This window comes from Brassica oleracea, chromosome C3 (assembly GCF_000695525.1).
Source record: "Brassica oleracea var. oleracea cultivar TO1000 chromosome C3, BOL, whole genome shotgun sequence".
NCBI lineage: Eukaryota > Viridiplantae > Streptophyta > Magnoliopsida > Brassicales > Brassicaceae > Brassica > Brassica oleracea.
In genome coordinates this window covers 63967231-63988718 of record NC_027750.1, presented here as the reverse complement: position 1 = coordinate 63988718, position 21488 = coordinate 63967231, and the positions used below count along the sequence as shown (strand labels likewise).

At 36.4% G+C, this 21488-nt stretch overlaps 3 protein-coding genes and 1 long non-coding RNA gene across 6 annotated transcripts; 1 reads left to right on the top strand and 3 right to left on the bottom strand.

The window, feature by feature from the left end:
• Positions 1-131: 131 nt before the first annotated feature.
• LOC106334428 lies at positions 132-866 on the bottom strand. Its single transcript, XR_001268610.1, has 3 exons — positions 731-866; positions 474-531; positions 132-246 (listed from the first exon to the last, which is right to left on the bottom strand). It is a non-coding gene; the product is annotated as an uncharacterized LOC106334428 (long non-coding RNA).
• Positions 867-5629: 4763 nt separating this feature from the next.
• LOC106335879 (cation/calcium exchanger 4-like) lies at positions 5630-8005 on the bottom strand. 3 transcript variants are annotated; one of them, XM_013774537.1, is made up of 2 exons: positions 7776-8005; positions 5630-7722 (listed from the first exon to the last, which is right to left on the bottom strand). In XM_013774537.1, exon 2 carries the CDS (start codon positions 7705-7707, stop codon positions 5866-5868), a length of 1842 nt encoding a protein of 613 aa, XP_013629991.1. In that variant the 5' UTR covers positions 7708-7722; positions 7776-8005; the 3' UTR covers positions 5630-5865. The 3 variants fall into 3 exon arrangements, with proteins under 3 accessions (XP_013629991.1, XP_013629989.1, XP_013629990.1); XM_013774535.1 differs by having other exon boundaries at positions 5630-7775; positions 7863-8005; XM_013774536.1 differs by having other exon boundaries at positions 5630-7771; positions 7863-8005.
• Positions 8006-9871: 1866 nt separating this feature from the next.
• On the top strand, positions 9872-13530 carry LOC106336455 (aldehyde dehydrogenase family 7 member A1). Its single transcript, XM_013775291.1, has 15 exons — positions 9872-9968; positions 10058-10197; positions 10281-10367; positions 10451-10582; positions 10747-10819; positions 10918-10940; positions 11035-11098; positions 11330-11375; positions 11592-11772; positions 11852-12028; positions 12107-12271; positions 12340-12480; positions 12932-13029; positions 13108-13257; positions 13341-13530. The coding sequence occupies exons 2-15, from the start codon at positions 10060-10062 to the stop codon at positions 13393-13395; spliced, it is 1530 nt and encodes a 509-aa protein (XP_013630745.1). The 5' UTR covers positions 9872-9968; positions 10058-10059; the 3' UTR covers positions 13396-13530.
• A 603-nt stretch (positions 13531-14133) lies between these two features.
• LOC106335571 (exocyst complex component EXO70A1) lies at positions 14134-16627 on the bottom strand. Its single transcript, XM_013774126.1, has one exon. It carries the CDS (start codon positions 16247-16249, stop codon positions 14354-14356), a length of 1896 nt encoding a protein of 631 aa, XP_013629580.1. The 5' UTR covers positions 16250-16627; the 3' UTR covers positions 14134-14353.
• Between the last annotated feature and the right edge of the window lie 4861 nt (positions 16628-21488).

The following is a 21488-nucleotide window of genomic DNA, read 5'->3' as shown; positions in this document are numbered from 1 at the left end:
ACAACCATGTTTATAACAATTTCACCTTAAAGAGAAAGTTTGAAATGTTAATATAGGCTTTAACGATGATGAACAAAGCAGTGTGCTTTCGAGAAAGAACTTGAAGCTAAGCAACTTGTTATACTCACCGATAATAAAACCCAGCTCTGAACTTTTTTTTAAGCACCCTACCAGACAACTTTTCCTATGCCGCATTCATATTGAGTTCTCGTCATAACCATCAAACCATTAATGTCTTGCAGAGAACTAATCTCATAAAAGACCACAAAAAAAATATCCTTTATTAACTTCTATTAAAAAAAGAAGACGATAAAAAATTGATGTCTGTAGATTACATTTCTTGCTTTGCAGTGTATGAGAATCGGATGTCTTTTTAGATCCCCAGCGAAAAAGAAACATTTACTTTTATGAAACAGCATATAAGAAGAGCCTATAGAAATCAAAAAGACTGTGTTAGGTGATCGATTCCTTACCAACTAAGATTTTGAGAACATCCAAAACTGTATCTTTTGGCATAAGAGTTGGAAGATTCTGCAAAATCATAAACGATCAAGTTATAAGAAATCAACAGTAACTCAAAGAACATAAGAATGTAAATTAGAAACAAACAAATTAACTGAAGGAGAATAGCAAGAAACCAATAAAAATCTAAACTTTCTTAGATTGAAAACCTTATAAGATCTCAAAGAGAGAATTTTTTTAGGATGATGTTTACGGTACGAAGGATTACCTTTTTATAGTTGCAGATGCATCTCTTGGAAGAGAGTGCAGATGCATTGAATGAGGAAGAGTGGATCGAAGAGTTAAGACGTTCGTTAATGGTAACGATTCAATGCATTCTGTAACGGTTCGGAAGAGAAGAATCCCAGTATACACGAAACGAACTGAGCTCGATGAGAGATTCTCCATGAAGATCTACCGCAAAAAAAAAACCCATCAGAAGTCACCATTGTTGTTGAAGCTTTCCAGATATCGGAGAAGAGGTGAACCCTAACTGGTAGTTGTCGTGAGAAGATTAGCTCACAAACGGGCTGGGCTTTTGTACATTAAAACCTAAATAACCTAAGACAAAACTCCAACAGCAAGGTCCATCTCGTATCTAAACAAAAACTCAAACAGGGACACGTGTCGTCACCACGGATCACGATTTTATGACGTGGAATCATAGGTGGCATGCTCCAGAAGAGAGCAAACCATACTTTATATATATAGACATTGTCACGATAAAAGAAAAGGTTTAATGATTGACTGTAGAGTTGCTTGAGTTAATTATACGCATCTTCTATTTCGGTCCACATAACTTACATAGTATAATACAGGGACGGATACTTTTTCTATATGGTAGTATTGTATGTCATTATCAATTGCTTATAAAAATCGCGTTTAACTCGGTTGGTTGAAAGTTTTGATTGGTATACTATATTTACATACAATTAAAACCAAAAGAGAAAATTATTTATCCTACGAATGTTTTTAGATCTGTTTCACGTAAAAATAATTATTATGCACACATATATAAACTAATCATTAAACTGATCAGTTAAAACTTAAAACAACAAAAGGCATATATGAAATCAGAAAATAATTAAACACAACCATATGAGTGTCAGAGTTGTCATTTTGCGAGTACAGATCAATAAGATATAACATGTGTCTTGGATGTCTTGTCCTGAGTTGAGCATATTCTTATAATTATTGTATAGTATCTAATATCTATATATAAAATGCTACGAGATGGTGATACATATGGCCCGATACATATGGCATCAAAATTCTTAAATATTATTATAGTACTTGTAAGAGCGTCCAATCCAGTGACAAAAGCTATGAGCCTATGACGCAATATGAGAGAGAGAGAGAGAGAGAGAGAGAGAGAGAGAGAGGGGTAATGGTTAGATAAGTTTTTACGACACGACTAACCTTACGCCTTCGTCCAATCCAGTGATGGCACATAATTACATAGCTCTATGGAGCCATTTTCTTAGCTATTCAGTTAACGGCCAGATAATATGATATTCCATCCGTTTCATATATATAAATTTTTTAATATTTTTACACATATTAAAAAAATACATTAAACTATCATAATAAATGTATCGTTATTTGTAATTTTTAATAATTTTTAACTAATAGTAATTCAATAAAATCAATTAATTTTTTCAAAATTTATAATTTTTTATAAAAACATAAAAGATACATTTTTGTGATACAATTTTTTTTAAAAAAAAATTTATCTTAATGAAACAAAGAGTATATTACATGATAATCAATGCAATATGTACTTTGGCAACAAATTTAATGCAATATGTGTATGTCTCTGTATATCTCATCTTATCTATACGAGACTATATAATATGTGGACAGTCACCAAGAAAATGATATATTTGACTTCTTGTTCTTTTATTTTTATCATCAACTTCTTGTTATTTGCTGTGTGACAAGAGTAAATATATTATCGTCATACTATAGTAAAAATTCTATAAATTGATAATATTGAAATTACAGCATTTTATTAATTTATAAAAAAGTTGTTTTTAAAAAAATTTCTACGTTGAAATATATTCTTTTCTAAAATAATAAAAATATTTGATTTTATTGTATATACATTAATTATTTTTTTGAAATTCAATATTCATATTGGTTTTATTATATTGTTTGGTGTATATAAAATATGTTTTATAGAATTAAAATGTAGTTTAGATATAATTTTACTAAATCTCATCAAAATACGCTCCCCGCAGGTTCGACTCGCGTTGGTCACTCGGGCTAGGGTTAAATCCCAAGAATACGTGGAGTGTCGTGGGCTTCGCGGGAATAGTCGGTTGACCACGGTCGCCGGAAACCCGCGGTTACCGAAAAAAAAAAAAAATCTCATCAAAATATATTAAGTGTTAAAAATATGTAAGATCATTTTATTATGAATATAAAACAAACATGTAATGGTTTATTTGTACATATATAAAATTTATATACATATAAATTATTAATTTTAATGAGATATTATATTTACATATGATTTTCTATAAAGTTATTAGCTTATTATCTTATCGATTTGTGTCAATTTTTGAACCAGCCAAACTTAAAACCAATTTTTTTGATTAATTTATTATGTTTATTAATTTATCGAATATTAATTTATAGAGAGTCTATATACATCTTTATTTGGGATCCTTTTACTTATCAAATGGTAAATATATTTTTTGGAGTTGGTTTACTGGTTGACACTCTTAAACATAATTTTTTTTTTGGATAAATCGCGTTAAGAGACATTTAATTAATTTGTACTCCAAAATATAACTAGATTATATGATTTGAAAATAGTTTTTAAAAATGTATTGATCCACAAACCTAACACTTTTTAATCATTCGAAAATTAATAATCTGTGTGAATTCAACACGTTGTAAATTATTCTAAGCAAAAACATGTTTTTCAGTTTCTGTGTTAGGTCTCATGACAGTTGAAAATTTTGGATGCACTAGTGCATGTTTGACTGAGGGTCACTAATATTTATATACCAAAAATTAAGAGAAGAAAAATTTATATAAATTAATGAAAAAAAAATCTTGCGTATGTTGTGAAAAATACTGTCCATTGTAGTTTTCATAGATCTGATAATGTTTTTGATGGAATAGTTTGTAATATCATAATTATACATAGTAAAAAAAATTGAAAATCAGATAAAATTTTATATAAAAAATTAAGATAAACAAATGTTTTCTAGATTATGCATTTATGCATATTGCAGCACCATGTGACATAGAGTACAAAGTGACTGATAACAAAAACAGGTTATTTATGAAATAATAATAGAAAAACAAATTAGTTTTTTTAAACACAAAACAAATCTATCTAAAATATTAAGACAAGAGTATAAAAATGAATTAATCCTGATTTTTTTTCAAAATTTACAACCTTATGCCACTGGGTTAAACACGGTCGTTTCATAACATTACAAAAAACGTTCTAATTAAATTTGACTCACCTTGACCTGAAATAACGTGAAACAAAACCGACGCAACCTATCTCGCGTGTTTCTGTGTTGTAAACGTAGAGCAAGACAACCCCTAGAAGAAATTAAATGATGAAGATGCATGCTTGATTTTCGTCGACAGCGGTGGAATCAGATGGATATTTAAGAATCGATTGTCTAGATTTTAAACTTGAACCAAAAGTCTAGATCTTTATCGAAGAAGAAGGTGATCTGATGATATCGAAATCACAGAGAGTTTCCATTCTCCGTCGATACAATTCGCTAAACCGGCTGGGTTCCATTTAATTGAGTTAGTGAATGGTTTCATGCCAATTAACCAACAATGATCTATTTTCAGTATTTTTTTTGAGGGATTCAATGGGATATATGAGGTTTTTATGGTTTTTATATTGATATTGATTTTTCAGGGTTATTTGGCCGGAGCTTCCGGAGGTAGACGCGGCGGAGAAAGCAATAGAGGTGGAATTATCTGAGAAAGTAGATCAATCGAGTCATCAACGCTGACGACACCAAAGTGATCGACGGAATCTCGCCATTTCATTTCGGAATCTCAATCCTCGGGAAAATATGGCTTGAGTTAGATTCTCCGACATTTTCGTATTTTCAATTCGGTAATATCTCTGAAAACAAGTTTTGAGTTTTGCTCTGTATCGTCTAAGTACCAACGCATGATTGCTCATGATAAAGTCTCCACCTTTATAACTTTAACGTTGAAAGGAGTGAAAATGTTGAGCTTTATTGATGGGTTTCTTCAGGTTTGGCTGGGCTATATACATCAAAGGCGTTGCAGTTACTAAATACAAAAGGTGAAGTGTTATGGAACTTTCTCTCAAGTCATTACGTCTGTGCTTATATAAGTTCATAGAAATGAATAGAACATTGTTTGAATAGGTTTGTTGTAAACAGAGGCGTGCCTACCTTGTTATGAGAAAGACAACTGCCTTAGGCCCCAACTTGTATAACACATTTTAGGGGTCCCATTTTAATTCCACTTTAAATTGGTTATATTGTATATATAAACTTCTCTTAGTTTTGGATTTAAACAATAATTTATTTATGCTATTTAGACTTATTTTATTCTATTTTAGACTTTTAGATTTAATTTATCATCTAACTTCATAAGACTATTACTTTTTTATTTAATTTTAGACTTTAAATTATAATTTTTTAGCTTGTATGATTTTATTTTTACTATTGTAGTAATACATTTATAAGCTTACCATTTAACATATCTAAATAAGCACATATTTAATTAAACAATTATAAAAACAATAATTTAGTTATAAAAAGTCAAAATAAATACCCGTTTGGTTGCACGGTTCCAAAAAATATATTTGTACGGATATACGGATCTTATTTTAAAAATATGAATGATATCAAAATATAAACTATAAAATTATTGTGTTTAGAAATATCATATTAAATAATCATTTAAACGGATAAATTTTAAAATATATATTATTATTTATACAAATAAATATTTATTTATAAGAAAAAACATCTGGTGTGCGTAGAAAGAAAGATAAAAAGAGAAAAGAGGAGAAAACGAGATTTTGTTTTTTTTTTGGGGTTATTGGATGTAATTTCTGTAACGAAAACAAGTGGGCAGTGTTATTGAGTTGAGAAAGTCGGCCCAATAAGACAAGGCCAACACATCTTTATTTTCGAATACATAATCCGTTTGTCCAATCTACTATCGAGATCAACCACAGCGACCAAGATCTAATGTCTCACGTTCATTATCAGGTACATCAACATAATACAACAAACAAGACCGTCTTCAGAACCAGTGTGGCTTTCTCTAACTAAATGATCTGTATACAATAAGCTGATAACAATCTTAAATCTCGAAGCTCGTTACAATGGCGTTTCTTTAAGCAGCCCAAGGTATGAACCCCATAGCAGAGCTAAGTCTGAAAGTGACGAATATCAGATACAGTGCGATCAGACCAATCCCCATCACCTTGTTCGGTCGCATCTCGTTCCTTGGGAGCATCACAAGAGCCCAAAGCAACCCTAATATCAGAAACCCTATCGTGTAGAACAAGCTATTATCCTCAGGTATCATGTAAGTCTCCGGACTCTTGGACCAAGCACCAAGAAGCATCGACATACCCAGCCCAACAAGTGTGTTGAACATAGGACCTGCGTAGCAACCTGACAACGCGATCTGCACCCCATCTCCACCGTTCATCGACAAGGCTATGTTTGAGACCAAGTCACCCATTGAGTTACCCCAAGCGAGTACGGTTAGACCGAGTATCGACGGGTTGATTCCGTAGATCCCACCGAATGTCACAAGAAGAGCAACGAGCTCGTTTGCTATCATGTAGAACCATACAATGCTCATGATGAATCCACCAAGCACCCAAGGGATTAAGTATCTCTGAGGCGGACGGTCATGTTCTGTGTTTCTGTACGCAAGAAAGCCAAGAGTGGATCCTGTCGCGATACCGATAAAGTAGGTTATAAGAAGACTCGCTTCACCTTGGCTGCACCAGAGGAAAGCAAGAAGGAGAGGAGCTAGCGAGACGCTAGCTACAGCGTACGTCTTAGACCAGCTATCTTCCTCGATCAATGGGATTGTTAACCGTCTAGGAACTGTAAGCGGAGTCTCCAACAAGTATGTAATCTTAGAACACAAGGAGATATCACCTTCTCCGCCGTCTTCAGTCCATCCCCATGGAGGTCTTTCATCATCATGCACATTTGCTTTCGCGGAGTAGATGGCTACATTAGTAGCCCACATCCACTGCGGTAGAGAGTCGTGCAGCTTGGGTGGACCTTCCTCAGTGTCAAACTCTAGCAAAGGGCTGTACACATCCTCTTCACCACCACTCGGCGAAAACACACTTCCTTGAATAGGAAGCAAAGGTGTGAAAGAATCAAGCTTCAACCTCTTCGAATGCTTCCTGATAATCTCATTCGCCGCCACGAGAGAAGCATACACCACATAGATGGAAACAAACGCGGCGGCGACACCAACGCTCACTCTCCCCACAGTCAAAATCACCAACAAAGCCACAAGCGTGAACAGAAAGAAACACAAGTCTCTGATAAAACACTTCTTATCGATCTTAACCTCTTTATCCGCAACACAAAGCGAAACAACCCCAGCGACAACGCAAGTCACAAACACAGCTCCACCAAGGACGCTGTTAAGACCAACCTCCCCTTTGTCCGAACCAACAAAAGCAGCTATACTCGCGAACACATCGGGAGCTCCGTTACCAAGGGGAAGCAGAGTGACGCCAGCGACGGTAGGAGGCAGCCTGAGAAGCTTAGAGAGCTTCTCAAGCGAAGGACAAAAGTAATCAGCAGCGGTGTTTCCTAGGAGGTAAAACAAAGCAACGAGCCAAACACCTAATGCAATATAACCCAACATCTTGAAATGTTGACACGTGCAGTAGAAGAAGCTGAGGTAGTCGAAGAAGCTGTCCGGATAACAAAGAGGGTTCGATTTCAAGAACTGGCATTGGTCGGTGTAGCCGATGTGTTGGTGTAAACCAGAGCATATCGCAGTAGTGTCACCAGAGTAAGTTTCAATCATGTGCCTCCTACGAGGAGGAGGAGGAGACCCATCAACGAAAGATTGATTCTTTAGCAAAGGGTTCTTGTTAAAGAAGAAGAGGAAGAGGGTTAGAGCACAAAGGGCATTGAAGATCCCTCGGAATCTGGGATTGCTCGAGCTATATAGACAATTCACAGCTCTCATTCTCGAAATCTGAACCTATATATTCCAATTACTCCGCCATAGATCACCGGAACAAAGCTGAGGGCTACCTAAACGAACAAGAGAACACAGACTGAGGATTGATGAAACCCTAGGATTCTGGATTCGATCAGACGAGATTCAAGAAAAATGCTCACCGGAGTTTAATCGACGTGATCTGTTTGACCCGGAGGAATGCTTTCTCTCTGTCTCTCTTTGGAAATTTTGACGGAAAATAGAAAGGAGAGATGATCGGTGATGATAATTGCTTTGTGTGTGATTGATTCTTCTTTACTTGCTTCATTCGGATCTTCGTTTCGGTTTGTTTGACCAGACCGTAACCGCTACGTTGACTCTCGCTAACCTTTAATGGGCCTGAATGGGTCATATGAGGCCTGTTAAAGAAACATAGAAACTCGAAAGGGAGGATGAATGCAGGTTCCGGTAGAACGGTTAGTCCGGTTGGAGTTATTCGGTTTAGATGGTGTAACTGTACATAACTGAACCGAAAAAAATTCTATTGAGTTCAATTAATTAAAAACTTACGAAAGCTAATCAAAGTTTTTCGGTTATGGTTTGATTACGGTTAAAATTCAAGTTATTTCGGTCAATTAGAAATGGTAAAACTTTATTAAAACTATGTTTTTAAACAATTGTTTGTAATTTACCGAACTAAACCAAATTCACAATTAAACTTGAAACGTAAAAGCCACTGGTACTCAACCGACACATACTTTGGTTTGAACCAAAACTATTTATGGAGCTTAAACTTGCTGATTGATATAAACTTGAACCATTATTCCTTCTCTCAAGCATCATGCCTGTTTACAGTCTGTCATCACGCCTCAGTGCAAAGAGTTCACCTAGCCCAAAACTGTGACGTTGTGCTTAAATTGACATTATTTGTACATCCATCACATGTCGGTAGAGTCTTTATTAGCTCTCATTTTGTCACTGGCGCTATGGTTTCAAAGTCCATCATATTTGTTTGGCAGCGTAAAATCTAGGAAAAGGTTACTACCATGAGCATGAAGTAATCGAAACCGACGTTGATTATACCAAACGGAAAAGTTTGGAAGGCGGTGAAACGAGCATGAACAGCTCTAGCTCCAACATCGAGGTTCCACGAAGAGACTAGGTGAATCTCAACAGAACCGAAAAGACTCTCTCATTTAGCTTTGTTATCACTTGTTTTATGCTGTGTTTTATGATGTTCATTAAACCGTCGAGGATCCTTCCGGTTCATATCTTGTTACCGTTGAACTTCGCTCCGGATATAATGGTTTACTAGATTTTGATCCGCGCTTTCAAAACGCGGGTTCATTTTCCTTTTTTTTCAATTGACAAATATTTAGTAAATGTCATATTTCATATATTTGTGTTTTATTTTATAAAAGACTTAAAAAAATTATCTTTCTTTATCGTGTTTCATTTTAAATGACTATTTATGTTTAAAAAATTAAACTTTATTTCTTTACTGAATTAAGTTAGTATAACTCTGATAAATTAATTTTATTATGTGGTTAATATCTTTAATAAAAAAAATTATATACTTTTAATAAATATTTATACTTTTCAATGAAAAAATATAATTTTTTTATGAATGCTTAAATTATATTAAGAAAATAAAAAAAATAATTAAGAATGGTTGAAAATAAATTATTTGAACTTGGACTCAATGGCTCAAGCGAAAAAAAATGTGAGAATTGGATCTGATTTCTTAATCGGCCCAAATGGCCCAAGAGAGATCTAAAGTGGACAGTGGGCTAGATCCGAAAAAATTGACACAATATAGATGTGTTATTAATATTACTTGATTGTCTTTAATGAAACATACAATGTTAATAAAGAAAAATATAAATTTTGTAAAAAAGACAATAGAATTCTGCTTTAACAGCATAGATATATAGATAAGTCTTTTAAATTTAATATAATCGTACGTGTTTAAAGGAAAAAAAGGCAAGGGCGACAAGAAGACAACAAACTCATTTCTTGTATTGCGTGTCTTTTACCTGGCTCTAATCCGGATCCTATTCGGGTTGATTCCGACCCGGAAAAAGAAAGCGTAGGACACGTGACGAAACGTCATATGATCCGAGTGAGGTGAAGCCAGAAGGATTGGCTCAGCAGCTCAGCTTTCGTTGTCAATCTAATCGCTATCACAAAGTCGTGCACGTCTCTCTCTCTTTTTTTTTTCACTCACTCCTCTTATAAAGACTCCGTGATCAAAAAGTACTCAGAAACTCCCATTCTTCGATAACGAGGTAATGATTCTCTCTCTGTTCCTGTGATAATCTACTACTCTTTTCTTGAATCAGTGTTTTTGCTATGGTTGAGTGATGTTTTTTTTTAGAGATGGGTTCTTCGTGCGAAGAGTACGAGTTTCTGAGTGAGATTGGGCTGAGCAGCTCTCACAACCTTGGAAACTACGTCGGTGGCAAATGGCTAGGCAACGGTCCTGTTGTTTCTACTCTGAATCCTGCTAACAATCAGGTTCTTGTTTGATGCATGTACTTTCTAAAGTTGATTCCTTTACTCTTTCTTTTGTGTTGAAATGCTTTTAACTATGGATGCAGCCAATTGCTCAAGTTGTTGAAGCTTCTCTGGAAGATTACGAAACAGGTCTGAAGGCTTGCGAGGAAGCAGCTAAAGTATGGATGCAGGTAAAATGTCCAAGTGAATTGCATATTTCTAAGCAAATTTCACTTGATAGCTAGCTAACAGAGTATATCTTTGATTTGATCAGGTTCCTGCTCCCAAGAGAGGTGATATTGTTAGGCAAATCGGAGACGCACTAAGATCCAAGCTTGACTATCTTGGCCGTCTTCTTTCTCTTGAAATGGGAAAGATCCTTGCCGAAGGCATTGGTGAAGTTCAGGTATCTTTACTACTTAGTTTCTTATTTTTCATCCTTACATGTAGGCTTCTTAGGGTAAGCTTTGTTACCCTTTTTACCAAAAAAAAAAAAGGAACCTTGACATATAATATAAAAGGCTGATTCTTCATATAACTTAGATAACACATTGTGTGCAACTTTTGCAGGAAGTAATTGACATGTGTGATTTTGCTGTTGGTTTGAGCCGACAACTCAATGGATCTGTCATTCCTTCTGAACGTGAGTTCCTCTTGATTATTTGGATTTGGAGATGCTTGTTTTTCTGTTTTTCGAACTTAAAGATGTATCTCTAAAATCTTCAAAATCTTTTCTTGCAGGCCCAAATCATATGATGTTGGAGGTGTGAACTATGAGTTCCTTTCACTGAACTATATAGTAGAATGCTTTTTGGTACAACATGATTATTAACCTTCTGCTTGGATATTGTAACGCAGATGTGGAATCCTCTTGGCATCGTTGGTGTTATCACAGCGTTTAACTTCCCATGTGCAGTTCTTGGTAAGTCTTGCTTGTGTCCAATCCTAAATCTTGGACATTCTCTGATTTAATGCGTCTCATAAAGATGGCTCATTTTCTGATTCCCAACATGAGAGTAGACACAATAGAGATATTTTAAGCTCCCTCTATTTTGGCAACTAGAGTTGTGCCACGATTATCTAAGTATCACTGAGAAGCATAAGAACTAATGATACAAGCAATAAATTTAAGGACAATGTTGTGGTGTTACAGGTTGGAATGCATGCATTGCACTGGTCTGCGGAAACTGTGTTGTCTGGTAAGTAATCAACCTGACTCGAATCCAAGCTTTGAGGATATTCTAGCAATCTCTTACATTAAGAAGCTGTATTTAAAGTCAATAATTACTATCTAGTAGTTGATTCTCTAAGTATCCATCTTGTTGTTTTATAGTTTGTTCCCTGAAAATGATATAAAGCTGAGAACTGCATACTAGTGAAGTAAAATTTGTCCTTAATACGTTTGGTTTCCACAGGAAAGGTGCTCCAACTACACCGTTGATTACCATCGCAATGGCCAAACTAGTGGCTGAGGTTCTAGAGAAGAATCATTTACCCGGTGCCATTTTCACTGCCATGTGTGGTGGCGCTGAGATTGGCGAAGCAATAGCCAAAGACACACGCATTCCTCTAGTATCCTTTACTGGAAGCTCCAAGGTACGTCATGTCCTCTCTACTAATAATCCACCACTCAACCAAAAACACACTGAGCTTACTTCTTTGCTCTCATTCATAGGTGGGCTTAACGGTGCAACAAACAGTGAGCGCTAGATCTGGCAAAACTTTGCTTGAACTGAGTGGAAACAATGCGATCATAGTCATGGACGATGCTGACATTCAGTTAGCTGCACGTTCTGTTCTGTTTGCTGCGGTTGGAACCGCTGGTCAACGCTGCACAACTTGCCGTAGGCTGGTAAGAAAGAATCTAATCCCATTTTTGATGCTTAAACTGTTCCTTTTGCTTAAAGCTTTTGTTTTTGGTGTCTTGAAGCTATTGCATGAGAGTGTGTATGAAAAAGTACTTGAGCAACTCCTGACTTCATACAAACAAGTTAAGATCGGTGATCCTCTCGAGAAAGGGACGTTGTTAGGACCATTACATACTCCTGAATCAAAGAAAAACTTTGAGAAAGGAATCGAAGTCATCAAATCCCAGGCAAGTACTTTGCTGTGTAAATCAAGAACCATTTATAGATGTTTATTAAAACCCTTTTGCAATTGCAGGGTGGTAGAGTACTAACGGGAGGTAAAGCAGTTGACGGTGAAGGAAACTTTGTGGAGCCTACGATAATAGAGATATCATCAGATGCTGCTGTTGTTAAAGAAGAGCTGTTTGCTCCGGTTCTATATGCTCTAAAGTTTAAGGTAAAAAGTCTCTAAAAAGTTTAAATTTTCTTCAGAAATACTTATATACCATCGCTTAGTTGTAAATAACTAGCAACTAGGCAAATTATTCAGGGCTTATGGACTAGGTTTAACGAATTATTGATTTATTTTATATATCTTTTATATTTTGTAAGATATTTTAGTTTTGAGATTTAATTATAAAATTATTTTGATAAATTAGATATATAAAACAAAAAAAAGTTATACAAATTTGTGGATTGTAATAACATTATTACTTAATTTTACAGATTTAAACTAATTTAGATTGATCTAAACAGATTTAAGGACGGTTTAAACAGATTTAGAATGGTTTTAACAAATTTTTGTCGTATAATTGAATTTCAAGAAAATTGTTACGGCTAGGACCGATTTGCCTCTTTTTAGAGCCATGCATACAAGTAAATCAAAACCATTTTCTTCTTCTGGACAGACATTTGAAGAAGCTGTTGCAATAAACAACTCAGTTCCTCAAGGTCTAAGCAGCTCGATATTCACCCGTAGCCCCGAGAACATCTTCAAGTGGATCGGGTAAGTGCTACAAACAAGCTTTAGAAAACCTTTATTTGACTGAAACTGAGTTTCACTGTGATGGTTTTTGGTTACTAGACCAATGGGAAGTGACTGTGGGATAGTGAATGTGAACATACCGACGAATGGAGCTGAGATAGGAGGAGCTTTTGGAGGTGAGAAAGCGACTGGTGGCGGTCGTGAAGCTGGTAGTGACTCTTGGAAGCAGTATATGCGCCGTTCCACTTGGTAACAGTTTCTCTCTGTTTTGATTTAAATAGATCCTCCGGTTTAAGTTTTTTGATTCGTTAAACCGGTTTATCTTTTGACAGTACTATCAACTATGGGAACGAGTTACCTCTGGCACAAGGAATCAACTTCGGTTAAGTCCCCAGAGATTTGCGTACCGGTTAATGTTGTATTTGGCTGTATGTTTCTATGGGTTGGGACTTGTAAAACATAACAACGCTAAAATTAAATAATAAAAATAATATAATGTTACTTGATTGTTACGTTTTTTAATTTGAATAAGGTTTAAAAACAATGATCTAATGTTGTATTTGGCTCGATGTTGGTATGGCGACCTTTGAACCAAAGTTACGATTATGATCCTTTTTAATAATCACAGTATACTTACAAGAACTATATTATAAAACAACCCATCATTTCGAATATTTGTACCGCATATTACGAAGCATTATTCGTTATGGTGATACGACATTAATCTTTGATTACTGAAGAGTGAAGACCAAGACAAGTTTAGAAAGGTCCCCACTTAATCTTCTTCTGTCTGTACGAATAATCTTAGCAATAATCCATTTGGCGTTCGCACATGCAGGATTGCAAGAATCCACTTAATCAACACATATACACTGATCTCAACAAAATAATGATAACAAATTATTGCCTCTTTGATCTTTCTAGAGCCTTTATATTACATTTGCTCAGAGACTCTTCCACATACTCTTCATGACTATAACATTTTAAATGATCAAAAATAAGAAACAACACTGGATTTGTTCCTTAATATTCCAGGTCAGCATATGTTCAGGCCAACCAAGCCGCCAATTAATTGTTGTCAGACTCTGGATATTGCCTCAGTAAAGGCTTAAGCTATAGTTGATTTGGCCATAATAAAAAAATGCATTTAGATGTGTTTCTGAAGAACTGTAAGCACACACACGTGTCACAAATATACAACAAAAGCAAACATTTATCAACAAATGGAGTATTGAAATTTTGGTAACAAGCAAACAACACACTCAACAAATATGATTACAAAGTACAAGAGATTTGTCTGAACAACGTTACATGAAAGCGGAAAGAATGTGATACCGTCTTCACTTCACTGAGACCGTCTCAAATGTGGAGCCGTGGTATATCCTTCAAAGAAATCCAACACTGCGGTTTCAAGATTCTCAACAGAGTATTTCAAGTAGTTCTCTGGATGTCTTCCGCTCTCTATATGCCCCCTGAATCTTCCAAGAAACGATCTATAAGCCGGAATCAAATGCTCCGACAAAGATATCCTTAACTCTTCTCTAAGCTGAGCATCTGGAACAGACCACGTCGACTGAACCCTATGAACCTCTTCAAACATTGTATTAAAAGCTTTAAACCTCTCTCTCAAAGCACTTTTCGACACACCTGACGAAAAGCTCCCGCTCACATGCAACCCTTCATCTCTCAAGCTATTCAACACTCTGACCCACGTGGCTCTCTGATACTTAGTTGCCGCGTGTCTGAATATCCCCGTAAGCCTTCTCAAATAAAAGTCTCCTATAATCTCTCTCAACTCCGGCGAGCTTTTCACCTTCTGAACTATGTAATGCACATTGTTCATGATGAAGATATGCGACAAAGCCTCGTCTCTGTAGTGCAAAGACTTCCCTTCTAGATTGAATTGTAACATCACCATGGTCCATATACAATGCAAAGCTAATGGTGAACATCCTTCAAGCTGACTTATATCCATATCTGGCTTTACCGGATCATTTGTACACTTCAAACCCGCGCAGGGCTTCGACATAACGAGCTCGACAAGAGTCTGCTTATAGTCTGCAATCAAGTTCAGATAGTTCATCACATACCTCGTCAACGGATGTATAGTCCCCCCAGGGACGGGAACAACCGAAGGCTCGCGAAAAATCGCGTTCTCAAACTCCACAAGAGTCCCTCTCGCCGCTTCCGCTAATCTAGATTGAATCTCAGTTGCCTGAACAAGAATCGTCTCGGACGACTCCGAGTTAAAGATCTCTTCCATATCCGGCAACAAATCAGCCAACGCATCGTGTAAATCAAGAATCTTGAAAAGCTTCTCGGGCGATCTTCTGCTAATGCTGATAGCTTCAGGGAAAGTTAAAAGCTGCAGAGCAGAGGATTTCACTATCTCCATGAAGCAAGTCTCCTCCACCTCCCCGCCGTCGAATATCTGCTCGCAGAGACGCTTCTCGCTCGCGAAGACAACCCTAACGCAAGCCTTCGCCGCGCGTATCCATCTCCTGATCTTCACTTCGACGACGTCCCAGTCAAGGCGCTGGACGTCGCCGATCCCTAGCTTCACGATCCCCAGCTGCTTGAAGATCGTTTCCATGGCGGATTTGCGAACGTTGCCGTACACCTGGAGGCACTCGCGAGAGTATCCCGCGCCGATCATGCGCCGAACGATCGATCTCAGATCGGAAACGGCTTCCGAGGAGACGAGATCGATCTCTCGTATACTGCTTGTGGATTTGCAACTGCTTCTTCGGCTCGATAACCGGCTCGAACCGGGGTCTGAACCGGAATTTGATTCCGAACCGTCCGGTAGAACCAGATTCATTTCTTCCTGCTCCTCTCCCTCGCCGTCGTCAGGAGGGGCCGTTTCGGTGTCTTCGAGATCGGCGCGTGTGGCGAAAGAGGAAGCTGAGGAATCGAGGAGGAGAGAGTCGGGCTCGAAAGTGGAGGTCTGCGAGAGGAGGATGTTTCTGAGCTCGTCCTCGAGCCTGGCCATGGCGATTTGTATCGTTGACCTAGCTTTGACTTCGTGGCGGCTATCGGAGATGGAGACGGAGGAGACGAGGCGCTGGACTTCGTCGACTGCTTGCAAGTAGCGATCCACTTCCTCGCGATCGCTTTGGAAGATGAGATTCTCTTTCGCTTCCTCGGAGGTCGTCGAGTCCCACCGGAGTATTATCTTCTCCGCCGTCTCGAGCGTCGCGAAATCGGAACCGTCGCCGCCGCGAATATCCGGTGATTCCATGGTCCAATCAAAACGAAGTCAAAGAGCCAAGAGCTTCGCGATCTGAAGACCGTCGCCGCTCAGACGGTGATTGAATTCGACGGCGGTGCCGGCGATTAACACGGAGAAGCTGGAGTAAGAGACGGAACCGTCGGCGATTCAGTAAGTTTGATTTTGGAGAAGAAGGTGGTCACAAGCGGATCTAGCGGAGGAGATCAACGAGCGTACGGAGGTGGTTCAAGAAGACGAAAAGGGGAAAAGCTGAGCCTGACCAGATGACCGTGGTCGCGAAGATGAAGAAGGTTCTAGGTTAGTAAACTCAGGGGTAAACATGTAAAATGAGTTAAACGATGCCGTATCCGATTCGTATCCTCGTCAAACGAATAAAAAACGATCGGAAATGGACAAACGAATCAGGAGCATAATTGGAAAGTCATTTAAACGGCATCGTATTTCTTGTAGGGAAATAGTCAACAGAATTTTCAACGGTCTGCTCGTGGGTTGTGTGATTTGTATTTGTTTATTGATTTTGTAGAATAACGTTAAAAGAACCCTGCCGACACTAAGGAAGGAACACTTTTTTTTTTTGGTAGGATGCAAGGGACAAAAGCCCCCTACTTTTTATTAAGCAAAAACTTCAAAGACAACTACATGCAACATTTCCGAGTTCTAGCTATCTCATGGAAGTCCTCCGATAGCATAGAAGTAACATGCTCCGGAACCAACTCAAAGAAATGTAAACCATAAGGTAGAGAAAACGCATAGTTTGCCAATCCATCGGCTAGACGATTAGCCTCCCTATACACATGAGATATTTTGACTATCCAGTCTCTTGATATGAAGCCATAGCACAAGCGTACTAGGAACGACAAGGGATGAGTATCATGTATCCCTGTCTTTAGAAAACCCACCACACTCTCCGAATCCACCTCCACTTCGAGCCGTCGAATACCATTGTCCCATGCTATGCACAGTCCATAATAAACACCCCACAACTCTGCTAAAGGGGCGGAACAAATGCCAATGTTAATAGCAAAGCCCCCTTTCCACCTTCCATTTTCATCTCTTATCACCCCACCTGCTGCCGCCAGCCCCGGGTTCCCTTTAGAAGCTCCGTCCGTGTTCAGTTTGCACCATCCCGACATTGGTCGTGTCCATGTGATTTGTCTCTCCATTCGCGCCCCAATCACCTGTTTGTGCCTCTGATTGTTATTCGCTTTTATCACCTCCTGAGTCTTATCCTTAACAAACTGCACTCTGTCTCTACACTTCCCTGTTTCACCGAACACATACCCACATCTCCACTTCCAGCACCACCACACAGTAAGGGCGAAAAGCGTTGGCCATTTATCTCCACCAGCCGTTGAGTCTTGCGCTAAATTTTCATATAACCATTCTAGAAGTGGCTGGTTACAGAACCTTTGATATCTGCTTGGTGCCATAAGTCTCCTCCATATTCCAGCAGCTGCCTGACAGTCTCGAAGGGCATGAAGAATAGTCTCATTACCGTTCCGACATAGCGTACATTTGCTCGAGTGTGGCGTGTTACTCGTTGGGATTTGTTTATTATGTAACCTTTTACTCCACGCTCTATACCGACTGGTTATCCTAGATCCGCACTGAGAATAGAATATATGGAGTGTCAGAATCAAGATCCGAATAGTAAAATTTTGGATCTATTAAAACCGAATCCAGATCCGTATATCTTGATTTTTAAATCTGGAAATCCGGATCCAGATCCAGATCCGTATTTTTAAAAAGTTTTATTTTTTAATTTTACTAATAATTATATTTGATTTATTATTATTTATACATAACATTCGTTTTATAATATTATATTTTAATTTTAATATTATATACATATAAATATATCTATAAATTTCGTATAAATATTTAATTTATATATTATTTAAGCATTTATCTGAACCATACACTTAGTAGTTTGTGTCAAGTTGGAAAGATTAGAAAGCTACAATATCTTAAAAGGATTTTGGTACAGACTAATTGGTACCAAAGTATCTATTTTTGGAATTAGATTTGGAAACATCGGTATTGAAGATTTGGTTTGTGAAAAGAAAGTTCAGCCTGAAACTGCATACAAATCATATCAGAAGAAGATCAAATATGAAGTTGGACAATAACATATCATATAATCTGTTAGGCGAATAAGACTATATGCTGCATAATAGTATATATATTTGGTTCTTTTATATAAGACTCCAAAATAGCACCCAGTACTGGCTTATTAGAAGATAGCCAGTTTGGAAAAGGGTGATGCTTGTCCTGCTCTTTGTGGACATTCCAAAAAAATAGGTTCGAAGCCATTATTGGGAGACGGGTGGGACCAGTGGCGGATCTAGAAAACTTTTTAGTCGGAGGCACATTATTATAAATGTAGTATATAATTTAAATATTAAATTTATGTTAAATTTTAAATATAATGATATATAATAGTCACATAATAATCAAAATTTATTTTAAAATATTATATTATATTTTTGTCAATCATCCTTTTTGTCCATAAGAAACTACTTAGATTGTTTATAAAAAATCTAATACACACTAGTATAAAATTAAATAAAGTTTTGAAATAGTTTCAAAGACAAGAGAAAAAAAAATGTTTTATAAGATGCATAGAAAAAACAGGTTACGTATAAATGGTGTTTTTAATACCATAGGCTAGCCATAGTCTAGCGATTAGCGAAACATAAAATGGTCCAAAATAAATGTTATATTAATATATAACTAAAAATGGAGAAATAAAAAAATCGAGCTTGGAGAAGCGAACCCGTCACTCTTTCATTGGCTGTGCACAATGAATACCACTGGTCTAGTAGAAGAACTTATAGTAATCATACACACGAACTTTATATAATCAGTCGGGGGCACGTGACCCCGTACCCACCAACGTGGGTCCGCCCCTGACTACTAAAAATAATAAAAAGAAAAGCTTTTTTTTTTCTTTTTAAATTTTTGAAAACCAATAATAACATTTTTTTTATTATTTGAAAATAATTACTCAAATGGTAGTTGTCAAGAAAATTAAACTTTTCTAAACAACTACCATTTGATTAATTATTTTCAAATAATAAAAAAATGTTATTATTGGTTTTCAAAAATTTAAAAAGAAAAAAAGCTTTTTTTGGATTATTTTTAACATTATTTTCTTGGAAGGATACTATTTTCACTTTGGTTTTCAAAAGTGAGAGCATGGGCGGACCCACGTTGGTGGGTACGGGGTCACGTGCCCCCGACTGATTATATAAAGTTCGTGTGTAAGAGTACTATAAGTTCTTCTACGAGGCCGGTGGTATTCATTGTGCACGGCTAATGAAAGAGTGATGGTTCGCTTCTCCAAGCTCGGTTTTTTATATTTTCATTTTTAGTTATATATTAATGTAACCTTTATTTTGGACCATTTTATGTTTCGCTAATCTCATCCAACCTCACAATAGTATTGAATTCGCCACCCAACATAACCGGTTCATCTATATTTTCCAGTACTCGTTTTAACTGCCCCCAAAGACCACTCCTGCGGCTAGCCGTAGGGGCCGCATAGACAGCGACGAGATGTATGATGTCCATACCAACCACCACCTTCACGTGAACAAACTGATCAGAAGATTCCACAACCGTGATAACCCCGACCTGATCCCTCCATAAAACCCAAATACCTCCTCTCTGACCAATGGCATCCACTCGAAAAGAGTTCTCAAATCCCAAACTTTGACATATTTTCATTGCTTTATCCCCGCCCGCATGAGTCTCAAATAAAGCAAGAAAATCAGTTTTAAACTTCTTCAAAATATACCGAATAGACCGTCTGAAATTGGGTTTATTTGCCCCCCGGCAATTCCAGAATAAGCAATTCATCATCATAAATATAATAGTATCTGATTGAATTCCCGGGGCACCCTGTTATGCGAGAGATAACACTCTCCCATCTTCCTGTAGGTTCGTCTGTGTACCAGATGTTCGCTGTTCTGCTTCGCTGATACTACCATCCCTTGGATTCTCCAATTCCTCATCACACAGCTGAGGGGTCTTAGGCACAGCCTTAGCTTTCTCCATGTTATCTCTGAATGCTCCACCTTGTCTCCCTACATTGTTGTTTTCTACTCTCAGTCTTTTCCCCGACTCTGATAGGTTTATTTCCCCCTTCGTTGGCCCAAAGATCAAACCTCTTACCGGTCTGTTGTTAATCTTCTTCAACTTGCCTCTTGCTCCCTCTAAGGAAGGAACACTTGATGGTTGTGTAAGAAGATGTAATAATAAATTCTCTGACATAGCTATTTTTTTTTGTTAGCTATTATTTAAGTATTTATCACGAAAATAATTTTTAATAAAAAAAATAACAAAAATAATTTTTTTAAATGATTAACTACTTAGGTTTAGAGTTAAGCGGTAAAATTTTGGGGATAAAGTTTCAAATTTTAAAAACTAAAACATAAATATTAAAAATTTTAAAATAAAAAAGCTATATTGGTCATTTTTTTTTAATGATATTTTTGTGACAAAAACTTAAAATGACTATTTGAAAGAATTACCTTTAAATAAATAAGTAATCACCCATGCAATTTAATCATTATGAAAAGAAAAAAAAAAATAAATTCAGTCATAACCAAAAGTAAAAAAAACTAAATAAAGTACAGACTGGTGTGATACTTGTCAAGTTTTTTTACATATAAAATTTTTAGTTCAAAATTGGTCTGAGATAAACTTTTTAACGAGTAACGATCTTGTTATTAAAGCAAAATTATACATCCCCTATATATTATTTGAGAAACATTACAACTTCTTTTTGTAGCCACATGTCATCAGTAAGATGATTCTTAGAATATTAAAGAAATATGTTGGTCCATCTAATTATATAATAAGCTTTTTATTAAACTAACAATAATTTCATCATTAATGTACTTTATTATTTCCTTAAATAAAATTTACGGAATTACCTAATGTGGCGAAAATATATATAGCAATTAATGATTTTGAATAATAAAGATTTGATAAAAAAATAGTGTATCTTCTATCATATTTGTTTAATTTTAAAATATTAAATAAATTAAACAACCACAATAACCATATAATAAAAATAAGATATTTATGTATATGTTATATTTTGAATTTTTATAAAAGGCTATAAATTACTAAAACTGTTAAGAGTCTCACATTCAAATTTTATGATAGATTAATATATATTATTTTAAATTAAACTATAAACCATATAAAATACAATATTTTAGTTTCAAAATATACTTTG